Source organism: Girardinichthys multiradiatus, chromosome 20 (assembly GCF_021462225.1).
Source record: "Girardinichthys multiradiatus isolate DD_20200921_A chromosome 20, DD_fGirMul_XY1, whole genome shotgun sequence".
NCBI classification, from domain to species: Eukaryota; Metazoa; Chordata; class Actinopteri; order Cyprinodontiformes; family Goodeidae; genus Girardinichthys; species Girardinichthys multiradiatus.
In genome coordinates, this window is record NC_061812.1 from 9,213,086 (window position 1) to 9,230,807 (window position 17,722).

Here is a 17,722-nt window from a genome sequence, read left to right on the forward strand (position 1 = left end):
GTGATTGGTTGTCTAAAGGTTTGCTGATTATTGCCTAAGTTAGTTCCAAGACTAACTTAACTTAATTTCCAGATTCTTCAAGAGAATCCTTGGTTCTCAAACATAAACACTGCATGGTAATGTTACATCACTCTTCTGGTCATGGTTTCAATCATCTTTAATCAACTTGTTTATATTGTACATAGCCCATTAGTTTTCCCTATTCTTAAATTCTGCTTGGTAGTTTAGTTGGATTGTTTTAGCATAGTAAAGAGTTTGTTGATTGAAATATGTTTGACTTTGAGTTGACTTATTTTTGTTAATAAATTCTTGTATTTTAAAAAATTGTGTGAATTCATTCCATGTGTGTGCAGAGTTTATGCTGTTCAATAATGTCAGAGCTCATCTCACACCTTCCTATTTTGTCCTAATACCATTGCCTTACAGGGCTGGTATTCACAGGACAACCCTTAACAGACCGAAATATTATTTGATAAAATATTAAAATATTAATATTAAATATTAAATAATGTTGTCAGATTAATAATTCCAACAATTGAATACCATAGAGAATTTGGGGAGGGAGCTAAAGATGAGAATGATAGCAAGGAAAACCAACAATGACAAAGTTTAAAATATCAGGAAAAGAAAATCTGAACACAGCTTTTGGAGAAATATAGTTCTGCTGTTCACACAATGATCTCCTAAAGGTGTTTTCCTACGTACAACATCAAAAGTCTACTGGAGATGGGTTTGTTGGACATTTGAAACCACCATTGTTGTCTTAGTAATAACAGCGATGCTCAGATAATGAAGAACTGTATGTGGATATCTCAAGATGTGCGGTAAGAGGTCACTGAAATAAAAATGTCTAAATTTTGGCACATGAAATTATGGACAAAACAAGCTAACATTGCATGATTTAAAGCACTGTGAATGAAGGATCCTATAGTTAAAACACATTTCTCACAGAGTGCTAAAAAAAACCCATTAACAACAACAAATATATTAAGCTGTTTATAATTTTATGTTTTTAAACAGTATCTTTGGCTTGGTAAAATCAGGGCTGTAACTAAGGATTATTTTAATAATCAATTAATCGGTTAATTATTCTTTCATTTAATCAATGAACTGGACAAAAAAAAACATTTTAATTTTTCACCTATTATTCAAAAATAGAATATTTGGACTGACAGAGCAAAAAAGCAAACAAAAAACTGTTTGCTGCTTGAGTGTTCTGTTACAGTAATATTAAATAATGAAAAATAAATGTCTTTTCTATTATGAAGCCTGTCGTTTTTTTTCTGGAATGAGAACGTTACATTTCCTCACTTCGAAAAGGAACAAGCGTTTTAGCACCATGGTGCTCCTGTGCCATGTCAAATCACTCTTGCAAAGCTCTAACTTTATTTTTCTGTGATTTTATTCATTTGCCGTGTTATAATTTATTTTCATCCCATTATTTAAATACATAAATACATATTTTCCACACAAGACAAAATCAACTCAGATAACAACCAGATTTCAAGCTGATAAATGCGCCTCCATTTATTTTGATGCCGCCGGGGTCTTGAGAAGTTCAGGGCCACTGCATCATGCTAATCTAAAGGAGAAGAAGAGGACAACCATCATGATCTTTTTTTTTTTCAGTTGGTTTTAACTTTAATGTATAATATTTTGTGCTTTGTTTTTCACCTTTAACAACAAGTTTTGTTGAGCACTCCACTCTGCCCAGAGAATTTTCTGCAACAACAGTATAATCCCCACTGTCCTTGGGCCTGACATTGAGTATTAGCATGGAGCAGACTCCGCAGGTGTTGGTGATGTAGTAGTTAGTGTTGGTGTTGAGGCTGACGTTATTTTTGTACCAGGTAACATGGGGTCTCGGGTTTCCTGTCACGGCACAACTAATGTGGCACTCGTAGCTCTCAGGACTTTGGTGCGTTTTCAGAGGAACAGAAAATGATGGAGGCATCTCAAAGCTGCAGATCTTGGAAGCTGGAAGTTTCAAAGAGAATTTCTCTGGAAGTACACAAGAAAAAGGGTTGTAAGATACAGTGTAATGACTGTCCTTGTGACAACTGAGTTGTTTTTACTTGTCTGCATATGGAGCCTATGAAAATAACATAAATAAGCATTTGAACTAAAATAAACATTGTTTTATGTTTTTGAAAGTATAATTTGTAAGGGAAACAAAAGTAATTATTTTTTTGTGGGAAAACAGTTATTGCAGCCTCTTACTTATCCAGAACATATCCAGAGATTGTCCTCTATGTATGCTTTTATTATAAAATGGCTTCTTATGCATTTCAAGATGTAAATCAAATTATTACAAATTTCTCTGTAAGGCCAACACTTTGCTTGATGGGTGAAAACCAATTCATCCATTCTTTTTTGTTTTGTCCACAGTTATACATATGTAGCAGAGGGCTAGAAGTAAAATAAATGCCTCTTCATCTTAAAAAAAAAAACACCTCCTTAATGAGGTGCCAGATTGTAACAAAAATGTTGATTTATAGTTTTTCTTGTTACATTTTGTGTATTTTAACGGGGTGGGGGGATCTTTCTACATTTCACAAAAATTGCTCCATCCATATTTATTGATATGCCTTAATGTAGTCACTTGTAAAGTTTTTAACTGTAATTGCAGCAAATAATGTAATTATTATCATCAACGTAAACATTGCTTCTGAGATTTGGAAAATTCTTACAGAGAATAATTCAAATACAAGTTACTGACATGAAAATAACTTTATCAGTGGAATTTATCTGTATCTGTTAATTTGTGAAAATTTAGAAAATTATTTTTAATGTATTTTCTTTTATTTTTTATTTGGAATTGGTTAGCCTCTGCACATCTACAATCTACTATTAATAACTGAGTGCTCAAAGCATGTTTTTGGGTTTACTGCAATGCAGTTAAAACTTGCCTTTCTTTTTTTTCACTTCCCAGATTGGTGACTCAGATGCTGCAGAAAGCCCCATGTCATTCTTAGCATAGATCCTGAACTTGTACTGCCTTCCTGGCATAATATTGACTGCAGTAAACCTGTTGTTGAAGAGATGGTCAGCCACAGTATGCCAAGTGCGTTTAACAGAATCTTGCTTGGTGACCACATAGTGAAGCCTGTTATCTCTCTTCTCATCTGGAGATGGGGTCCATGAAACGGTCACTGTTCCTGACACATTCTCTTCAAGTTCCACAGGGCCTGGTGGTTTAGGATCATCTACAGGTAGAAAATATTTCTAATATTTACCATAATAACCAAAATGTGGAATAACAAATACTAGAAACTTAAATAAATTTATAATTATAGAAAAATAAGCAAAAAAATGGCTGCTCAGCAGTTATTAGAATAAAAAATCAACTAAACCATTTCTTAACATTTCATTGTCATTTAATGGCTGATTTGATGGATATTTCATAATTTGCTCTGTACCTGTGACTCTTATTTCAACACTGGAGATCTCCTGACCAACAAGGTTCTTGACAATAATTGTGTAGATCCCGGTATCATGGCGTTCTGATGAGGGAATCATTAACTGTGATGATGTGTCCGTGTTGCTCACTGTCACATGTTTGGGTAGAGACAAGCTATCCTTTAGCCATGTGATCACTGGCATTGGAGAAGCCTGTCGAAAAGCAAGAGATACAGTAAAGGTGGCAGTTTGTATTTTTTGTAAAGTAGCAAATCAAGGCTGTAAACCACAACTTCATCTTAGATTGTGTTCCGTTGTTGTTTACTCAACAATGTTTACTCATCGGTTACTCAAACATCAGCATGTAAATGAGTGGACATGCATATTTTAGTGACTCCTGAGGTTCATCTGTGATGCCTGAGCTTCAAACAGGATGTAAAAGACAGATGAGGCATCCATGCATTTACCTACATGTATACAGGTCCTTCTCAAAATATTAGCATATTGTGATAAAGTTCCTTATTTTCCATAATGTCATGATGAAAATTTAACATTCATATATTTTCGATTCATTGCACACTAACTGAAATATTTCAGGTCTTTTATTGTCTTAATACGGATGATTTTGGCATACAGCTCATGAAAACCCAAAATTCCTATCTCACAAAATTAGCATATCATTAAAAGGGTCTCTAAACGAGCTATGAACCTAATCATCTGAATCAACGAGTTAACTCTAAACACCTGCAAAAGATTCCTGAGGCCTTTAAAACTCCCAGCCTGGTTCATCACTCAAAACCCCAATCATGGGTAAGACTGCCGACCTGACTGCTGTCCAGAAGGCTACTTTTGACACCCTCAAGCAAGAGGGTAAGACACAGAAAGAAATTTCTGAACGAATAGGCTGTTCCCAGAGTGCTGTATCAAGGCACCTCAGTGGGAAGTCTGTGGGAAGGAAAAAGTGTGGCAGAAAACGCTGCACAACAAGAAGAGGTGACCGGACCCTGAGGAAGATTGTGGAGAAAGGCCGATTCCAGACCTTGGGGGACCTGCGGAAGCAGTGGACTGAGTCTGGAGTAGAAACATCCAGAGCCACCGTGCACAGGCGTGTGCAGGAAATGGGCTACAGGTGCCGCGTTCCCCAGGTCAAGCCACTTTTGAACCAGAAACAGCAGCAGAAGCACCTGACTTGGGCTACAGAGAAGCAGCACTGGACTGTTGCTCAGTGGTCCAAAGTACTTTTTTCGGATGAAAGCAAATTCTGCATGTCATTCGGAAATCAAGATGCCAGAGTCTGGAGGAAGACTGGGGAGAAAGAAATGCCAAAATGCCAGAAGTCCAGTGTCAAGTGCCCACAGTCAGTGATGGTCTGGGGTGCCGTGTCAGCTGCTGGTGTTGGTCCACTGTGTTTTATCAAGGGCAGGGTCAATGCAGCTAGCTATCAGGAGATTTTGGAGCACTTCATGCTTCCATCTGCTGAAAAGCTTTATGGAGATGAAGATTTCATTTTTCAGCATGACCTGGCACCTGCTCACAATGCCAAAACCACTGGTAAATGGTTTACTGACCATGGTATCACTGTGCTCAATTGGCCTGCCAACTCACCTGACCTGAACCCCATAGAGAATCTGTGGGATATTGTGAAGAGAACGTTGAGAGACTCAAGACCCAACACTCTGGATGAGCTAAAGGCCGCTATCGAAGCATCCTGGGCCTCCATAAGACCTCAGCAGTGCCACAGGCTGATTGCCTCCATGCCACGCCGCATTGAAGCAGTCATTTCTGCAAAAGGATTCCCGACCAAGTATTGAGTGCATAACTGTACATGATTATTTGAAGGTTGACGTTTTTTGTATTAAAAACACTTTTCTTTTATTAGTCGGATGAAATATGCTAATTTTGTGAGATAGAAATTTTGGGTTTTCATGAACTGTATGCCAAAATCATCCGTATTAAGACAATAAAAGACCTGAAATATATCAGTTAGTGTGCAATGAATCTAAAATCTATGAATGTTAAATTTTCATCATGACATTATGGAAAATAATGAACTTTATCACAATATGCTAATATTTTGAGAAGGACCTGTAAATGTCTGGTAGCCATTGGCAGTTATTGGCCATTGTTAGCTGTCAATAACTAGTATCCGTTATCATTTGCTATGCACTGTTGTTAGCTATAAAGCAAACCCTGTTGCTTTACATATTTTTTACAAAAATCATTTAGATTGCAGTGTGCAACACTGTTTACCCCAATAAATTACATTTACTCCTAAAATGACCATTTTGTGTTAATGTTAATAAGGAAACACATCTTTATGGATTAGAAAGGCAGTTACTCTCTGAGGTCAAAATAGATAAACTAAATTTTCTTTGTGTTATCTTAGCACTTGTATTAGGAAAAGCACATCCTTAAATAGCTATTTTGATTTAACAACACTGTAGGTTGAGCCTTTTATTAAGAAAGCAGTACCTTAAAGTTGATGTTGATTCGAACAGAGTTCCCTGCCCTCACAACCATAAAGTTCTTCATTTTTTTGTCAGTGAATTGGGGTCTAACTGTAAAAATGAGAAAACAGTTTTAGATAATGATTGTTTGACAATGTATAAGACAATTTTGAAACTGTTAGTGACCCACCTGGTGGAGGCATTGCAATGATGTAGTTGTCTAACTCTTGAGGCTCACCATCTCCACCTTCATTGGTGCCTATAACTCTTACCCAGTACATTGCCATTGACTTAAGACCCACAATAGTAAAGGTGGTCATAACAATATGGTTGGTGTTACAGCGGCCCCATTCAGGGTTTTCTGCTGGTCGTAGCTCCACAAAGTATCCTTTGGCTTCATCTTGGACACCTTCTTCCTTTACTGGTTTGATCCAGCTCAGCGATAAGGTCGTATACGAGGAGTCTGTCACCTTCAGGTCAGCAACTTTACCAGGAGGTTCTGGAAGTGTAATTAGTGTCACAGTTACACGTTAAAAGGAAAGTGATCACAAAATTGTAAAACTTTTTTTTTTTTTTGCAAAGTTATTACATACTCTTTGGATCTCTTGCCATGACTAATTCAGAGGGTACACTTGGTTCTCCCACACCAGACATATTAATAGCTGACACTCTGAATTCATACTCAATACCATCCACAATGTCCTCTACTGCGTATTGTTTTGCTGTTGAGATAAAACACATTCATGTATTAAAATGGAATTTATTTACGTTTTTTAGGATTTTGTTTCTAGCAGTAAACACTAAATAATTGGTAATATTGGAATGGCTTAACCTTTGATGGGCTCGTCTGGTGGGTTGACCATGCTCCACAGATTACTCCCATTCTTGCGTTTCTCCACATTGTATCCCAAAATATTTGTTCCTCCTGTATTTGCTGGTGCAGTCCAAGAGAGATTGATACAGTGCTTGAAAGCACTGACAATTCTTGGTGTTGATGGAGGTCCAGGGTATGCTACAGAAATCATCAAGTGGTTGACATTTTTACAAAAGTAAAGAGTTTCTTTAAACTTACTGGATTATCAATCGTGAGAAAACTCACCCTTTGTCCCAGCCTGGATGTCATCAGTTTCTATCATTTCACTGATACCTTGATCGGTTTCAGCCCTGATGTGGTAGCAGTATTTTCTGCCGTGATCTACATCTGTGTCCCTGTACTTGGGCTCCAGGCCAATCTTTCCCAACTTTTGCCAGCTGTTGCGTCCAACTTGCTGGCGCTCCAGAAGGTAGTTGACTATAGGACAACCACCACTATCTTTGGGAGGTTTCCATTTGAACTCAATGCAAGAGGATGAACTTTCAATGATATCCACAGGTCCCTGTGGTGAAGTTGGCTTATCTGTATTAAGACAAGAACTGTATGTATCCGATATTTGAACTTTGAAGTTATTACAACATGCAGTTTTCAAAGTGTAGGGACAAAACCATACCGAGGACAGTAAGTTGTGTGATGGCCTCAACTGTTCCACATTCATTTTTTATTTTAATCTTTACTTCTCCAGTGGTCCTGCGATGGCACTTGGTTAACAATAGGCGGCTATGTGAGGAAGACTTCTCAATCTTAATATTGGTCTCCTCCATCAGCTCTTCCCCATCATTGTACCATTGGATTTTCATGGGTTCACGGCCAATAAATGTTAGCTTGAAGGATGCATCTTTTCCAGTTTTGATTGTTACAGGTTTCATAAACTCAGCAAGGTCTTCAGGGTTGATTCTTGGGGGATCTATTTCAGGGTAAAGCAATGACTCCAGTAGTTATTTTTTGACACAATTGGCCAAGCTGAGCTTTGAATTTTAACTGGCACATTTTAGCGTAGCAGCCCTTCAACACAAACTGAGTAGATTACTTCAGAGATATATTACCTTCAACATTTATCATAGCTTCCGTTTTTCGCCCATCAGCTTCACATTTATATTTTCCAGCATCCTCTTCTTTACACTTTTTAATAATTAGTTTACGCCAAGTCCCCTCTTTAACAACATTAATATCCACTGTTGCTGTTATCTGTAATTGAAATACAGAAATGTAACATCACAGATGGTGAAGGCATATTCATTCCTCAATGAATTTATGTGGGTTTTTTTTTTTACCACCTCTTTTCCATCTTTGTACCAGATTGCATCACAGTCCTCACTGCTGAGTTTGCATAGCAGTTCTGCATCAGTACCAATAATCACAGTTACATCTGAGAGTCCGCTAGTGAAATAAACTCCAGGGTCTGACAGAAATACAGTACAACCATTTTAATCTAGTATACAATATGTCCAACAGTAGTATACATTTTGCTTTTAAAAGCAACTCACCGATAACTGTTTCAGGGATAAGTGGACCTGTTCTCATTCTTTGTCTTTTCTCTTGGACCGATTCATTATCTTCAAGAACAACCTCTTCCTCTCTTGCTGGTGCAGGATCTTCTGGTTTTGACACTTCCTTTACTCTCTCTTCTACAACTATTGGTTCTGAATCTGCCACCACTTCTGGTTTCGTCTCTTTGTGTTCTACCTCTGGTTTAGTTTCAGGTTCTGGTTCTTCAGTGGCTGCTGCTGCCGCCTCTTCCTCCGCTTTTTCCTTTGCCTTTGCAATCAACTCATCTCGCTCTTTTTGTAACTTCGTCTGCTGCTCCTGAGCAACTTTGAGAAGATCCTCTCCACCACCCCCTGCACGAGTTGTTTTGCGAGCGTTCCTTTTTCCAACCATATTTGGATCTTTGTTAGCTATTAAAGAACACACAGTGTAAGGAAAATATTGTTTCACAAAATGTCTAATATTTACAGGAAGCCTAGTATGTTTTTACATATGGATATATACTCACTGTTGCTGAGGTATAACTCATTAAGTATCTCACAAGTTATGTTTTTAGAGATATTTTTTAATCAAAAATATGTACTGCCAGTCAACCAGAAGAAGAAATCCCCCATCTTTTGCAACTATGATCACGTTGCGGAGGTGACAGGTCCAAGTGGAAAAGCTGTACATCCCTCTCTCCTGCGACAGTCTCCAGTTTATTTTAGGGGATCCCAACTGGATGATGGAGATCCTCATTATATCTCTTAAGCTAAAGCCAGACATCTTATGGAGGCTTATTTCAGCCACTTGTGTTAGGAATTTGTTCTCTCGTCATGTTCAGTATCTCATGATCAGCGGTGAATGTTGGAACATAGAACATAAATTGAGTGCTCTACTTTTTGTCTCTCTTTTTCTCTACCATGACAGACCAGGGCAACACTCACATTATGTAAGATTAGGCACTATTCAGTCTATCCATCTCACGCTCCATCCCACCATCACTTATGAACAAGACACCAAGATACCTGAACTCCTTTGGTTGAGGCAAAGACTGATGCCCCTACCCAGAGGAAGCAATCCAAATTTTTTCGGTTGAGTACCATTGCCTAATGCTTGAAGGAGCTGGCTGTCGTCCTTCTATTTTCTGTGAATCAATGTTGTTCTAAGAGCATATACATCCCTAGTAGATTAGGATTATTTAACTCTGGATCAAAATGTCTGTACTTTCTATTCACTGTCAACCTCTTTATGTTCTATTTATTCCGTCTCATTGAACAATGAACAATTATCGTTTGCCAATCACTGTGTTCTTACAGAACATCGGTTGATTTGCGTCTATTGAGTGTTTACAAACAGGATAGGAAGCATGGAATTTAAATAAATAAAAACCTGAAAAACATCAACCTGCTAGAAACTTCAAATGCAAAATTGTAAATAATTATCCTCACCCTCTACTATAAGCCAGGCACTGCAGGATTTAAGTCCAGCCACAGCGGAGTAGATTCCTTTGTCCAGTAGCAGGCAATCTTTCACCACTAAAGTGTGAATCAACATGTTGTCCGATACAGTAATATCATATTTATCTCCTTGCTCCACTGGGTTATTTTTTCCCATCCAGGTGATTTTTTTCATTGGATGTGAGAGCACACACTGAAACACAGCATCCTCTCTTTCCTCTGGTTTTACATCTTGAATCTTTACCAAGAAGTCCACATCTGGAACTAGACAAAGCAAAAATGTATGTTTTTTAGCATATGAAATATAAAATATTTGGTCAAATTAAGTTATGCACAAGAAAGTTACACACAACGTCTTGACTTAAGAGTGTTCTGTAAAAAAAAATAAAGAAGTATTGAGTTTTTATGCTCTTACGTTTTAATTCAGTTGAGAATATCTTAACTCCATCGACTACCAGTTGGTATAATCCTGCATCTTCGGGATCAATTCCATTGATGCTAAACACAAACTTCCTTCCTATTCTCTTAAGCCCATGTTTTACCTCGGTGTCAGCATCAAAAGGAATCATAACTCCGTCCTGTTATAACCAACGTAAAGTGGAAACAATATAAAAAACACAATTTTCAGTTGTTAGTGGGATAAACTAGAACACATTAAGAACTTTTCATTTTTCCACTTCGTGAAAGTTGTAATACAAAAAAACTCACCTTGAATAGGAAAATTTTGCTGTTACGGTCTTTCAGTGACATCTCAAGTTCAAACTCTGCAGCACCATTAGGTTTTAGTTCAATGTGCTTCAGGTTACAGAGTTTTTCAACAACCTAAAGTGATTTGAATCACACAAAATATATACGTACATTTATATAATAATGTTTTTCTTCAATATACATTAATCTTGGATTGCATATGTGGTTCCTGTGGACAGACAGTGTGAAAACAAACCTTGTCCTGCTCCTGCTCTCTCTCTAACTTCTTCTCGTTTAGCTTTTTGAGCATCCAGCGAAAATTGGTGATCCCATATTGTGCACAGACGCTCTCATATTCTTTCTTGTCTGCACTCAACAACAGTTCCCAAAACTGGTCATTGATTTCTAGGTTTTTCTCTTCCTTTGGCTCTATATCCGCCCTCCAAAAGGGAACAAACAAATATTATATATATATATATATATATATATATATACATACATACATACATACATACATATATATATATATATATATATATATGTTTTTAGATATATATATATATATATGTACACATTTATTTATATAATGCCAATTCACAACACGTCCTCAAGGCGCTTTACAAAAACAAAAGAGAATTCAGTCGAAGTACATACATTCCAAATTGATCCTAGTTGTAAAAGAATGCAATCAAGTTCAGTTTATTATTCAAATTGGTTAAAAACTAAGGAAACCCAGCAGATTGCATCAAATCATTGACTTGCATTATTCACTCCTCCTGGACAAGCGTGTAGTGACGGTGGACTGTTGCTTGCATTGTCATTGAAAACAATAAAAAAAAAAACAATAAATACATAAAACACTAGTTAGCGTTGAAAACCATAAAGACAAAACAGAGATTAAAGGACAAAATAGGCAGTACCAAATTTGTTTCCTACTTACGTGCTTCTCAGGTTCTTTTTGAAGTCCTCAGGTAATTCTCGAATTGCTAAAACAACCAGCTGCTGAGTTATACAATTTTTCTTTAACAAAAAAGGAGTTTGAAAATGAAAAAACTGCAGTCTGTATACCTGTTCTGGATTCTTTCATCGCTTTGCTTTTCTTGTAGCCAACTAAACGAAGCAATTTTGGGTCATGTTAGAAGTTTTTTCTTATTGAAAAAAACATGTATTATAAATATACCATCTTACTTTCAATGACATTGAGAGTAACGGTTACAAGTGCTTTTCCAAACTCATTTCTGGCATAACATTTGTAGGTATCCGCTTGATCTGCACACACATTTGGCATCTAACAAGAAACAAAACATTTTCTGTTTTAGTAAAAAGAGAATTGTGCAGTTCATGTCATATTTTAAAACATAAAGAGAAATAGCATGTATACCTGTAGCTGATGTTCACCAGAGATTGTATCAAATACAGACTTGTATCTGTCATCAATTTCACCATTATTTCTCACCCAAGTCACAGTTGGTGTTGGATTACCAGTAACTATTGCTCTGAAAAAGGCCATTTTTCCTACAGACAAAGCAGAAGGAAATTGAAACTTTCATAGTAGATCATGTCACAATTAAATAAAATGGAAGTGTAAACAACTATTACCCTCTTGAATTGTGAGAGCGATAGGTTTTCGAGTGAAATCTGGGGTGGTCATGCCATTGGGTAATACTTCCACATACTGTGTGATCATAACTCCCGGCACCTGTGACTTCTTTTTAATTTTCACTGTTATTAAATGACAAGCAGGATGATCTTTTACAAACTGATAAAGACAGAAATTCCAGCATTGCATTCATGCATTTCATACTGTTAGTTGTTTTTAAAGTATTTTAGTCTGAACTCTCCGTTTACAGATTTAAACAAGGTTTGTAAGCTATAATTTAATTGCATACATATGTTTTTGACCATGTTTGTTTGTTGTTGTCTGACTTACCCTGCCCAGGAGCAGTTGGCTGCCCATCCTTGGCTTTGCAAATCTTAAACATCTTCACACCAATTTCTCTGGTAATACCAAAGTATAACAAGATATTTTTAAATCTCTTAATATGCCACTGTTTGGTTTCCCTAGATACTATTGGTATAGCAGTTTGTTTTCAGTTCTTTGAGTAAATGCCTGGGTCATTTGCTCCTAACTCCGTACATACTATATTACTCAATTTCAGTGAGTTCTGAATCTGAACACTGTCTTTAAAATAACTTATGTGTTCCAGATGGTCTAAATATCTTCTGGGTATCACTTATCATTGTGGAAACTGGAGGTTTATTGTTGGATGTGTTTTTAGAAAATATGTTGGTGGGAGCAATTTTTTTACTTGGTAATAGCAATAACTATATAAAATAAAAGTAAGTTTAATGCTTTACTATAAAATAAAGCATTAAACCTATAGGCCTTGCCAGCCAACAATTTTTTAAAAATCTTTATATTACTGTAAATGAGTAAAATATTTGTTGTAGTTAAATACTTCCTGAAATTATATCTACAGCCTAACCTATGAAGTTCCCCTGTTTTTACAACCATTAGTTACTGTATTTTCTTTTTAAAGGAATCATTATAGTATCGCTGTATATGTATTTAACAGGTTCTCTGTTCTATAAAATGTAATTATATCAGATTTGGACCATTAGGCATCAAAATAAGTCCTTGAAATAAATATCTGTTAAGTTATATTGTCAGATGTCTACAATAACCACAAATATTATAAATTAACAAGTAAATTTGTAACATAAGTTACATTTACACAATGGTACACAATATACACAGAAATCACATTTCTTTAAATCATAACCTCAGACTAATGACCGTTTCATAAAGAAACACTTCAGACTTGATTTGAGACTGTGCCATTTTAATTACATTAATTTACAGGTAATAATGTGACTTAGATGGCATGATTTGTCTTGATTGATGTTTTTTTCTATTTAACAGGTCTCTTCTGGCCTGCTACTTTTTCTTCATTTTCTTAGATCACATCAGTGCATTAGGAATCCAATTAAATAGCAATCTCCTATAAATTATGTATACACAATAGCAATTTAAATTAAAAACATATTTAGATTGATAGACTCAAGCAGAGCTCTCACGTGACTGACGTAGCTACATTATTCTTTTAATTTTGTGGAAATGCTGGGCTGCTGTGAAGTTGAATTTTCTCAGGGAGAAAATACTTTTGTCAAGGGTGTCATAAGTGAAGTGATTTATGAATGCCAGGTTTCCATCTTATATTTCAGGCTCCCTCTTAAAATGGAGCATGCATTTTCACTTAATTTTAAGTGTCTTGCAGTGTGACCCTCTGGAGTAAAGTGGGAAGAGAACTTTGCTGTGAACACACAATTGTTTTACATGTGAAGTTAGTTTTATATCTGTGGCAATTATGTTTTACAATGTTATGGTGTAATAACATGTTATTGTCAATAATCTTTCACCAAGCATACCAAAACTATTGTTATTTCCCCCAAAAAGGAACATAAACACACAGGGACCATTATTGACATTTTATGATAAAACATCAAGGATATTCTCACAAATTGATAGACTTTGTGGTATTTGCTTAAGCATGAAGTTAATTTACAGAAACCTGCACAAAAAGCAGTAAAATACATGGACCACAGCTAGTTTGATGTAGAAAGTGAAACACAAGGTACGAATCACAAATTGTCCTATAAATGTACTTACTATTTCTTTCACGTTAGCTGCTTTGCTCTGCAGTCCGGCGCCAGCCAGGGTCCAGTTGATTCTTCAGCGTGGGCTCTTCCTTTTAAGAGGTCTTAAAGGCTTTTATGACACTCAGAGCAACCCAACCCATGGCATTTTTACAGTTGTACATGGAGATAGGTTTACTTGCATATGCTCGCTTACCCCTATGGGTTCATGAAAACGGAACACCTGAGGAACAGCAGCATAGAATATCTGTAATTCTCATTTCTCAAAACTGGGATTCATAGCTTTAGGAAAGTAGCAGAATTCTTTAGGATATTGTAGAAAAGGGGTTCTCATGGGTGGTTTTTTTGTTCTCATGCCATATTGTTTTTTTCCGCTCTACACAAGAGGTAAGTTTATTTTTTTACCTCAATGTCTTACTGGATTTTGATGTTAAGAAATGTCAGCATTAAAATATAGTTATGTTGCTGAATAACTATCTGACATTTTGAGCTATGAACATTTCCTATGAAAAGCAAACTCTAGAAATAAACCAGAGCTATCTATGAATCTTTTATCTTGTAGATTGAACCTGTATCCAAGAAGTATTACCCAAACATTATTCATGCTTTGTTTATCAAGCTGTTAACCCTCTCATCTTTCATGACACTACAAATATCATGTTGGAAATTTAAAAGAAAAACCATTGTAGTCAAAACATGAGACTGGTAGACAGATTATTCAGATAAACTTTAATAAAGCTTGACATGTGGTATGAATTTTGAGAATGTTATATGAAGGCTTGTTACGCCGGTCATGCATGTGATTTTTAGTGAATCAGTTATAAGAAACCAGTGTATTCACTGCATTTTTCTGTATCTGAAGTACTTTACTAACTTAAAAATCAGTTTTAAAAGATGCTGCAAAATGCAACTTTCAATTCTTAATTTAAACTTGCGCTTAAGATGCAGTCATGCATGCACAAACAAAGTTTTTACCTTAACCCACTAACATCTAATATTATCTAATGGTTATGCTTGTGGGGCTGCATGGTGGTGCAGGTGGTAGCACTGTTGCTTTGAAACAAGAAGGTTCCTCGGTTCAACTCCCAGCCGGGGGTTTTTCTGCATGGAGTTTGCATGTTCTCTCCGTGCTAGTGACCGATTGGCGACTTGTCCAGGGTGTACCCCGCCTCTCGCCCGTAGACTGCTGGAGATAGGCACCAGCTCCCCCTGCGACCCCTTACGGTAGAAGTGGGTACAGAAAATGGATGGATGGATGGAGACTTATGCTTTATTAAAGTTTAGAATAACATCTAATACAGCTCCTCTTTTTATCACTGTATCCAGGGCTCTTTTTTCCCCCACTGGGATGCTACTGTGAGATGTTCATGTTTAGGAAGAAGGGGTTAAAAAGTTGTCAGCACCTAGGAGCCCCATAAAGGCCTGAGGAACCTCATATGCCTGCTCATAACCTACTAGTGTGACTGGATTCTGACATAAAAACAACAAATAAACAAAACAACTTACATATCAACTCGTTATTGTTTTCCTTAAAAGTTGCCTTGGCTTTGCACAATATTTTAGGACAGACTACATTATATTACTTGTGTAACCTGCTAACAGAAGAAAATGCAAAAAGGCAACAAAGCAAAACTTAGAAGAGAATGAAATGAAATCACCTACAATCATATTCAACAAATTTGAATATGTTCTGATGAGATTTGCTTGTCACATTAAAAGTACCTTTCTAAAATAACAAACTTTAAACAGGTAATAAACATACTTTTCATTAAGGCCAAATTCCGGCATTAATATTAAATATCTTGTTTTCATTAGCTGTAAGTGGAAAATCATCATAATTAACAGAAATATAGCCTTTTTAACATCAGCCTGTGTGTGAATAATCTATACAACCTGTTTTACTTGTGAATTGAGTTACTGAATTAAATGAACTTTGCAATAGTATTCTAATTTATTGAATATGACTGTATATGTTCAAATCGTGTCAGGCCAGTTTTAATAACAAGAATTCAGAGACATTGAATCAAAACAATCAACTTTTGGTGGATACTGAAAGGGGAAATAGTTTAAATAAAATACAATTTTTTACACTACTTTCAGGCTTCTATTTTAACTAACTGAAAAGGGTTAAATACAAAACTACAGATTTATTTTTCAATAATATGTTTGCACATTTTTCAGGGTCTGAAAATCAAATGTTTGAAATTAAAACAGGTTTCACCAGTAATATTGAATTCACATTTTTCACACATCTGGGATTTGCTTGGCCCTGTAAGGCACACAATGTTTATTTCCAACTACATGGCTTATGTGATATCTTCTGTGGATCCATTTATTCTGCAAAGAAAGATGATGGAAGTCATTAGTCATCTTTTATTTAACAGGTTTTAAAGGTAAATTAGAATGTCATGAAAAGTCAATTTATTTCAGTAATTCAACTCACAATAGGAAAGGCATATAGATTTATTACACAAAGTGTCATATATTTCAAGTGTTGCTTGAAATCTTTATGATGAACAGAAATAAACACTTGAAATGTTTTCACTCAGTGTGTTTTAAATCTGTCACTTTTACACTAAATATAATTTTGGATGGCATGCTATTTTATTGCAATTTGTAATTTTTATTTTATTGCTATTTTATTTTATTATTTATTTTATTTTTGCACACTTGTGCAAAACAGCACCAAACATTTTTAGCTTTAGAAACATTCTGTAAAGGATTTACCTCTGACAGTGAGTTTAGTTGAACTCTCTGCTCTTCCCAAAGCATTTTCTGCAGCAACTTTGTATTCCCCTGTGTCCTTTGATCCAACCCTCAATATTAGCAAAGAGCAGACCCCACAGGTGTTAGAGATGAAGTAGTTGGTGTTGGTATTCAGACTGATGTTGTTACAGAGCCAAGTCACGTGAGGTGTTGGGTCTCCTTTTATGGCACAGGTCATGTAGCATTCATAGCCTTGAGGAGCGGTATGCATTTTCAGTGGGACAAGGAATTTGGGAGGACACCGCAAGTCACAGGCCTTGGACTCCGGCATTTTCACAGTGAACTTTTCTGCAGCAAAGAAAAAGATAAAGTTTACATAGAAATATGACTATAGAATTAAAAAATAGAATATAGAATCTTCACACTCATATGACAGACTTGATGTATAGAAAAGGCTTAAAATCTGGCTTTTTGAGTGAAATATATTGAGTTAGTGCAGTATTTGAATAATAATAAAATAATAAAATAAAAGTTAGTAAGTTAATATATTGCATTTACTTTGGGATTTGTTAAGCTAACCTATATTATATAGTGTTGCTAGTTATGCATTTCTAAATTCCTAAGCAAACCTGAAAAGCTGTTTTGATCACCTTTTTTTGCAGGAATCAGCCACTTTGTTGATTCTGATTGTTTAGAGGAGCCCATGTCGTTCTTCGCATAGACTCTAAACTGATATTCTCTGCCTGGCATGATGTTGCAGGCTGTAAATTTATTGTTGAAGACTCGATCTGCAATAGTGTGCCAGGTTCTCTTGACTGAATCCCGCTTTGTCACCATGTAATGCAGCCTGTCATCACGCTTCTCATCTGGAGATGCGGTCCACGAGATGGTTACTGTGCCTGGAACATTTTCATCAAGCTCCACAGGACCTGGTGGCTTTGGCTCATCTAGAGTTAAAAAATTGTTTTCACTCAATGTACTTAATGATACACCAATGGAAAAGAGTACATCACTATATTAAACTC

The 17,722-nt window shown here is 36.2% G+C and overlaps 2 protein-coding genes across 3 annotated transcripts in view; both read right to left on the reverse strand.

Moving 5' to 3' along the window:
• Positions 1-1,384: 1,384 nt before the first annotated feature.
• igfn1.3 (immunoglobulin like and fibronectin type III domain containing 1, tandem duplicate 3) lies at positions 1,385-14,119 on the reverse strand. Its single transcript, XM_047346708.1, has 24 exons — positions 14,005-14,119; positions 12,265-12,332; positions 11,934-12,056; positions 11,716-11,849; positions 11,523-11,622; positions 11,403-11,444; positions 11,275-11,320; positions 10,591-10,774; positions 10,356-10,469; positions 10,063-10,225; positions 9,639-9,911; positions 8,208-8,618; positions 7,998-8,122; positions 7,767-7,908; positions 7,334-7,627; positions 6,946-7,242; positions 6,679-6,858; positions 6,440-6,568; positions 6,037-6,345; positions 5,872-5,957; positions 3,420-3,612; positions 2,910-3,206; positions 1,675-2,001; positions 1,385-1,582 (listed from the first exon to the last, which is right to left on the reverse strand). Exons 2-24 carry the CDS (start codon positions 12,314-12,316, stop codon positions 1,578-1,580), a joined length of 4,026 nt encoding a protein of 1,341 aa, XP_047202664.1. The 5' UTR covers positions 12,317-12,332; positions 14,005-14,119; the 3' UTR covers positions 1,385-1,577.
• A 580-nt stretch (positions 14,120-14,699) lies between these two features.
• The window catches only part of LOC124856354 (immunoglobulin-like and fibronectin type III domain-containing protein 1), a 54,630-nt gene continuing 51,607 nt past the window's right edge, over positions 14,700-17,722 (reverse strand). For both annotated transcript variants that reach the window (XM_047346706.1, XM_047346707.1), the window contains 3 exons: positions 17,348-17,644; positions 16,719-17,045; positions 14,700-16,328 (listed from right to left, as the gene is read on the reverse strand). In XM_047346706.1, coding sequence (XP_047202662.1) covers positions 16,324-16,328; positions 16,719-17,045; positions 17,348-17,644 — 629 coding nt within the window. In that variant the 3' untranslated portion in view covers positions 14,700-16,323. The remainder of the gene's footprint in view (positions 16,329-16,718; positions 17,046-17,347; positions 17,645-17,722) is intronic.